The sequence below is a fragment of the Penaeus monodon genome, chromosome 5 (genome assembly GCF_015228065.2).
Source record: "Penaeus monodon isolate SGIC_2016 chromosome 5, NSTDA_Pmon_1, whole genome shotgun sequence".
NCBI classification, from domain to species: domain Eukaryota; kingdom Metazoa; phylum Arthropoda; class Malacostraca; order Decapoda; family Penaeidae; genus Penaeus; species Penaeus monodon.
The window spans coordinates 55,098,279-55,105,778 of record NC_051390.1 but is presented as its reverse complement, the minus strand read 5'-3'; the positions used below and the strand labels follow the sequence as shown (position 1 = coordinate 55,105,778).

The 7,500-nt window shown below is 49.1% G+C and overlaps 2 protein-coding genes across 2 annotated transcripts in view; one reads left to right on the top strand and one right to left on the bottom strand.

Annotated features, from left to right (window-relative positions):
* LOC119573382 (cytosolic carboxypeptidase 1-like) overlaps nt 1-7,500 on the bottom strand; it is a 61,103-nt gene that overhangs the window by 12,241 nt on the left and 41,362 nt on the right. The gene's annotated exons all lie outside the window — the stretch shown is intronic.
* Nucleotides 6,962-7,500, top strand: part of LOC119573383 — a 6,854-nt gene continuing 6,315 nt past the window's right edge. Inside the window, exon 1 of the mRNA XM_037920615.1 lies at nt 6,962-7,358. Within this exon, the coding sequence (XP_037776543.1) occupies nt 6,977-7,358 (382 nt within the window). The 5' untranslated portion in view covers nt 6,962-6,976. The remainder of the gene's footprint in view (nt 7,359-7,500) is intronic.

Below are 7,500 nucleotides of genomic sequence, written 5' to 3'. Positions count from 1 at the left end.
GGGAGAAGGAGAGAGGGGAAAGGGAGAGAGAGAGGGAGAGGGAGAGGGAGAGGGAGAGGGAGAGGGAGAGGGAGAGAGAGGAGAGAGGATGTTGAAGAGGGGAGAGGGGGGGAGGGGAGGGGGAGGGGGAGAGGGAGAAGAGACAGAAGAAGAGAGAGAGAGAGAGAGAGAGAGAGAGAGAGAGAGAGAGAAGAGAGAGAGATGAAGAGAGAGAGAGAGAGAGAGAGAGAGAGAGAGAGAGAGAGACGAGAGATGAGAGAGAGCAGATGGGAGATAGAGACGAGAAGAGAGAGAGAGAGAGAAGACAGGGGGGGGGGGGGAGAATAGAGAGAGAGAGGAGAGAGAGAGGGGAAGAGGGAGAGGATGTTGAAGAGAGGTAGAAGGAGAAGGAGAAGGAGAGGGAGAGGGAGAGGGATGAGGAGAGAGGAAGAGAGAGGAGAGTAGAGAGAGGGAGAGAGAGAGAGAGAGAGGAGACGCAGGGAGAGATCGAGAGAGAAGATGAGAGGGGGAGAGAGAGAGAAGAGAGAGGAGAAGGAGAGAGAAGGAGAGAGGGGAGAGAAGAGAGAGAAGAGAGAGCAGGAGAAGCCGAGGAGATGAGATGAGAGAGAGAGAGGAGACGAGAGAGAGAGAGAGAGAGAGAGAAGAGAGAGACGGCAGACGAGACGAGATAGCGGAGGAGAGAGAGAGAGAGAGAGAAGAGAGAGAGAGAGAGAGAGAGAAGAAAGAATCCGAAAGAGAGAGAGAAAAAAAAACAGACACACAAAAGAAACAAAGAAACTTGCAAACAAACAAACAAAACCGAAACAGCAAGACATACACAGTAAGCGACACCGAATCAGACACGCTTACCCCCCTCTTCCCCCTTCCCCCCTTCCCCCCTCCATACAACGGAACATATATCGCGCACCACACAAATACACACACGCACACACACACACACACACACACACACGCACACACACACACACACACACACACACACACAAACACACACACACACACTGTAACCCAACTTTATATATGTAATGTTACTGAAATGTGTATGCCAATGTTATTCTATTTATCTGTTGTTATATTCTATATGCCTTGTACAAAAACAGGCTTTTTATTTGGGGTTTTATTATCCATATGCCTATATTCCCACACCACACACATAACATATATTATGATCATGATTTAGCTGTAATCGTTGCCACATAGACATTCCGATGTGTTTTGGTCTATACCTACCACTAGAGCTATGCATTATTGTAACACTACCTTTCATCACCAATGATTGATTGGCATGGTTAAGCACGTGATCTATGCCCATCTTTAGACACTGTAGGAGGAGACAGGCAGACTCCTGCGGGGGAAGGAGCCAAGGAGCAACACCTCGCTCCTTGGCGCAGCCCGTACTCCATCATACTGTATATATAAAAGGAGTTAAGGACATCTTGGTCGTCTATCTTACACCCTAAGCTCGCCACCTACCATACTCTTGTAGGGACCATCATTCCGACTCTTACGCAGACACACACACTCACAAATAATGATAATAACAATAAATAAATCAATCAATAAAAAGAATAAGAATAAATACATAAAAAATATATCAATAGAAACAAACAAACAGATAAATAATAATAAAAAAAAATACATAACTTCCGGAATCTAACGGTTTGCGAAGCGAGCAAGCGACGGGACGCGGCGGGCGAGTCAGGCCCGGGTTGGCAAGCAGGACTTGCAACTCATGCTCGCTGGGCCATCTCAGGTCAGCTGGGGCAAGCAGGACTTCCGACGCCTTGGAGATGGCCTTGGGAAGCATGAGAGAGAGAGAGGGGGGGGGAGAGAGGGAGAGGGAGAAAGGTAGGAGGGAAGGGAGAGGGAGAGAGGAGAGGGAGAGACGAGAGAGAGAGAGACGAGAGAGAGGGGGGGGAGAGGAAAGAGGATGGGGAAGAGAGAGGGATAGTGTGAGAGAGAGAGAGAGAGGACGAGACGAGAGAGACGAGACGAGAGGGAGGCAGAGAGAGAGAGAGAGAGAGAGAGAGAGACAGAGAGAGAGAGAGATTCATAGGAGAGAAGAGTAGAAGAGGAGAGAGAGAGTAGAGGAGAGGGAGAGAGGGACGAAGAGGGCAGGAGAAGAGGGAGGGAGGGGGGGGGAGGGAGGGAGGGAGGGAGGGAGGAGGAGCGGGAGGGAGGGAGGGAGGGAGGGAGAGAGGGAGAGAGAGAGAGGAGGGAAGGAGGGACGGGAGAGAGAGATAGAGAGAGAGAGAGGAGAGATGAGAGAGGAGTGAGAGAGCACGAGATGAGAGAGGAGAAGAGAGATGATGATAAGGAATGAGAGAGAGAGAGAGAGAGAGGGAGGGGAGGGAGGGAGGGAGGGATGTGTATAACCATGTGTATGTATATGTATGTGCATGTGTATATATGTATGTGTATGTGTATAACCATGTGTATGTGCATTTAGACGTGTATGTACATGGATATGTATATGCATATTTGCTTTCTTATGTGTATGAGTAAGTGTATGTTCATATATATGTGTAAGTATCTGTATATAAATGTATATATGTAAGTGTAAATGTATATATATATGTATATGTATATGAATATGTGTACGTATGCATTTGCAAGTGTACATGTATGTATGACTTTATGTAAGTCGTGCATTCGGGGGAAGGAAAAAATGACAGCGAGCGAGGGTTCGGGGACGGGAAGTACGAAGGGAAGTAGGACAGGAGGCGCAGCGGAGGGGAAAGGTCAATAAAGAAGAAGCATGGGTCGAGGGAAAAGCGCGGAGGATAGAGACACGAGTAGAGAGAGGAAGAGAGAGAGAGGAAGAGAGCAGTATGGGTGAGAGAGAGAGAGAGAGGGAGAGAGCGAGAGAGAGAGAGAGAAGAGAGAAGAGAGATAGAGAGTAAATCAGTAGAGAGAGAGTGATAGAGAGATAGGAGAAGAGATAGAGAGAAAGGTAGTGGGGAAAGAAAGAAAGGAAAGAAAGAGGCGAAGGATATAAGGGAGAAAGAAAGGTAAGAATGATAATAACGAAAGATGAAGAAGACAAGCAAGAGTTAAGAATACAAGTGCACCCCGAATAAAGGCCAGAGTAAGGAAGAAGTTACGCCACTCTCTACAAAACTCATCAATGAATAAATAATGAAGAATGAGAAAGATCCAGCTCACAGTAGAGAACAGAACGACATCACCTAAAACCTCTCCCTCTTCACCTACATCCTAAATCAAAACATGATACGCTTACAATCACTCTCTACACCTCTCCACTCTTCCCCCTCCCTCTCTCCCACCTCTCCCTCTTCCCTCCTCCCTCTCTCCCACCTCTCCCTCTTCCCTCCTCCCTCTCTCCCACCTCATCCCTCCTCCCTCCTCCCTCTCACCTCTTCCTCTTCCCTCCTCCCTCTCTCCCACCTCTCCCTCTCCCTCTCTCCCTGGCCGTATTCCGCAGACTGGGATTTCCCGCCTGACTCAACCCTGGCCTGGCTCAGTGTGGACTCTACCGGTCTCTTTATCCAAGAATCTTGAGAGTTTGTGGAGGGTAGGCGGGATTACAGATATGAACGGTCGGGGGCTTGCAAAGGTGGAAGGGAGGGAGGGAGAGAATGAAGGTGTGGTAAGTAGATAGTGAGAGGGAGAGGGAGAGGGAGAGGGGGAGGGAGAGGGAGAGGGGGAGGGAGAGGGGGAGGGAGAGGGAGAGGAAGTGGGAGAGAGAGAGAGAGAGAGAGAGAAAGAGAGAGAGAGAGAGAGAGAACGAGATGAGAGAGAGGAGGAGAGAGAGAGAGAAGATGTAGAAGAGAGAAGACGAAGAGATTGCGAGAGAGAGAGAGAGAAAGAAAGAGAGAGAGGGTGGATTTATGGAGGAGAAGGGAAGGAGAGGAGAGGAGACAGATAGATAGATAGAGAGACACCCCTAGTGCGAATAGAGAATGACCCGGACAAATAAAAGACAAAAAAAACAAAAAAAAAAAAAAAAAAAACGAAAATCCTAACGCCTTGTATATCACCGACAACTCCTGGCCATAAGCATTTCCTGTAGACTGGGATTACTAACCTCAGGAATCACGAAATTCTACGCGCTGGGATACGAGCGCAAAACCTTTCTTCTTCTTCTTCTTCTTTTTCTTCTTTGGCTGAATTTATCGCGCTCGGTATTCGATTCCCGTAAATGCAGCCCCCCCAAAATATATATATATATATATATATAAAAAATATATATAATATATAATAATTAAAATATATATAAATAATAAATAAAGAAAGAAAGAAAGAAACAGGGAAACTAATAGTATTAACAAAATAACAAATATATAAAAGAAACAAACTTTAGTGGGTAATTTTTGCTTTTTCTTTTGAAAGGGGGAAATAAAAAATTGACCCCCAAAAAGAAGGGGCGGGGAAGGGGGGGAGGAGGGAGGGGGGAGGGAGGGAGGGGGGGGAGGAGAAGAGAGGGGAAGAGAGAGAGAGAGGGGCGAGAGGGGAGGAGCGAGAGGGGGGAGGAAAATAGAGAGGAGAAAAAGGAAAAAGAGAGAGAGAGAGAAAAGGGGAAAAAGAAAGAGAGAAAAAAGAAAGAGAGAAAGAAGAAAAGAGAGAAAAAAGAGAAAGAGGAGAAAAAAAGAGGGAAAAAGCAGACGCGAGAATGGGGAATGAAAGAGAATGAAAGAGAAAGACCAGCAACACCCGCACTTTGATACGACCCGCCTCCCTCGCCACGACCCGCCTCCCTCGCCACGACCCGCCTCCCTCGCCACGACCCGCCTCCCTCGCCACGACCCGCCTCCCTCGCAGCCAACGTCAGCCCAACTGGCGCCCACACGCCCACTAACAGCTGTTGAGATACCCGGATGAAGTCTAGGTCAAAGAGGGCATGAAAGGGGGGGAGGGAGGGAGGGAGAGGAAGAGAGAGAGAGGAAGAGAGAAAGATGAAGAAAGAGAGAGAGAAAAAGAGAGTGACGAAGAGAGAAAAAGAGAGAAAGAAAAGAGAGGGAAAAAGGGAGAGGAGAGGGGAGAGAGAGAGAGGGGAGAGAGAGAAAAGAGAGAGAGAGAGATGGGAGAGAGAGAGAGAAGAGCGGGAGAAACGAAAAGGAGGAAAGAGAGAGAAAGAAGGGAGAGAAAAGGGAAAAAAGAGAAGAGAAAAAGAAAAAAGAGGGAAAGAAGAGAGAAAAAGGAGGGGGGGGGAGGGGGGAAAGAGAAAAAGAGAGAGAAAGAGCAGAAAAGAAGAGAAGGGGAGGGGGGGGGGGGAGGAGGGGGGGGGCGGGGGGTGAGGGGGGAGAGAGGGGGAGGGAGGAGAGAGAATGCTGCAGTTTGTAAACTCCAGGGTTTCTGAATCTGTTTCCCCTTGGGTTTTTATTTTACCTTATCTTTTTATGCCTGTCTTCTTTTTGTATTACTGTTTTCACTCTTTTTTTTTTCCCTTCTCCTTTCCTATACATTGCAATGTTACGTTTTTTCGCCCCCCTTTTCCCTTGTACACCCCTTCTCTCCTCTCTCTTTTCTCGCTCCGCTTCTTCCCTCTTCCTCTCCAAATCCGTTCCCCTTTTGCTTTCCCCCCTTCCCCTCTCCCTCTCCCCCCCTATCCCTCACCCCTCCCTCTCTGCCCATCCCTAACCCTTTTCCCTTCTGCCCTTATCCCTACCCTTTTCCCCCCTTTTTCCCCCCCCCCCCCCCCCCCCCCCAAAAAAAAGAATTACCTGGGGGAGATGGATAAGATTTTTAGGAAAGTGGAAAGATTTTTCCCCGGCGGAAAAAAGGGGGGGAAGGGGGAAAAGGGGGTTTTTGGGGGTTGGGGCGGTGGGGAAAGAGAGAGAGAGAAAAAGAGGAGAGAGAGGAGAGAGAGAGAGGAGAGAGAGAAGAGAGAGAAAGAGAAGAGAGAGAGGGGGGAAAGGGGGGAAAAAGAGAGAGGAGAAAAGGGAAGAGAGAGAGAGAGAGAGAAGAAAAAGAGAAGAGACGGGAGAGGGGAGAGAGAGAGAGAGAGAGAGAGAGAGAGATTTGGGAATATGATTGAAGGAGGACAGACATAAAAATGTAATAGTAAACAGGATAGGAGGAGGGTAAAAAGGCGATTCATGTGGCTTGACTAGGATAGACGCAGCAGGATAATGGCAAATAGGATAAGAGGATTGTAAGGAGAGGCGATTTATACAAGTGAGAGATAGAAAGATGTGATTGGGCCAGGATTGACGCAACAGAATAACGGCAAATAGGATGAGAGGGTTTGTGCGACAGAGGCGATTCAGATGACTTGAGAGATGGGGGGATAGGATCAGGGCAAGCTAAACATAACGGGATGAAGATAAACAGGGTAGGGGAGTTGTGTGACGAGGCTTTTCTCAAGAGCGCTGGTAATAGTTGGGGATAGAAAAGTTGAAAAAGATCGTGCCTGACAGAATCATCCCCTCAAATAGCAATTACAGCTAACCTCCGGGATCTAATATAAAGAATACGACCGCCCCCCCCAAAAAAAAAAAGACATTCCGACTTGAAACAAAAAAAAATCTAATATAGAAATAACGTTTTTACAAAAAGCACGAAATAAAAATCATACCTGAAAAAAAACACTCAAAAACCTTCACAACTTCGCAATAAAAAAAGGTAAAAAAATAGAACTGTGACCGAGCTAGACAACAGAGGTCAAGCCTTCTCTCGGGGCGAACGGAGAGGGTCCTGCGCAGAGGGGCGTCAGGGGGGCGAGAGAGGGCTTGGAGGGCACAATGCAACGAGAGGGGCGGGGCGGAGAGGGGCATCGAGGGGCGTGAAGGGGCGTGGAAAGGACAGGACAAGATGATGGGCGGGGCAAAGAGGGCCGTCGAGGTGCGAGGAGAGGCGTGGAAGTTACAAGACAACGAGAGGGGCGTGGCCAAAAGCGACCGACGAGGAGCAAGAAGGGGCACTGAAAGGACGAGGCAAGGCGACGGGGCGGGGCAAAAGAGAACCGTCGAGGGGCAAGAATGGGCCATTTAAATGACGAGGCAACGACAGGGACATGCCAAAAGAAAAGAAAAGAAAAAACCCGTCGAGGGGTAAGAACGGGCACGTAAAGGACAAGGCAAGGCAGCGGGCGCGGGGGCGGAGACTCCACCGCGACGGCGAGCGGGACAGGTCACTCGGGCCTGCCTTGACTCGTGCAGTCCCGCCACGGAGCTCGGAGACGACGCACGCCACATCCTTCCCTCCCCTTCCACGCCTCCTCGCGGGCCCAGAAAAGATTCCTCGACCCCCGAAGGACCCCCCGAGCGACCGCGCATCCTACAGAGATCGCACCCCAAGACAGCCTCACCCTCTGGGCATCGCGGCAAGCACCATGAGGGCGTCTGCTTTCATCCCGAGGGCGGTTACGTCCCTTCTGCTCCTGTCCCTGGTTCGCGGTGAGCCCAGATTGCAACTGCAACTGCTTCCCCTGCACATTCGCTTTATTTTGCTTGCTTTCAATTGATCTGAATCGGCGATCGTGTGCTTGTGGGTGCATTTGTTTGTTACTGTTTGATTTGAATCGGCGATCGTGTGCTT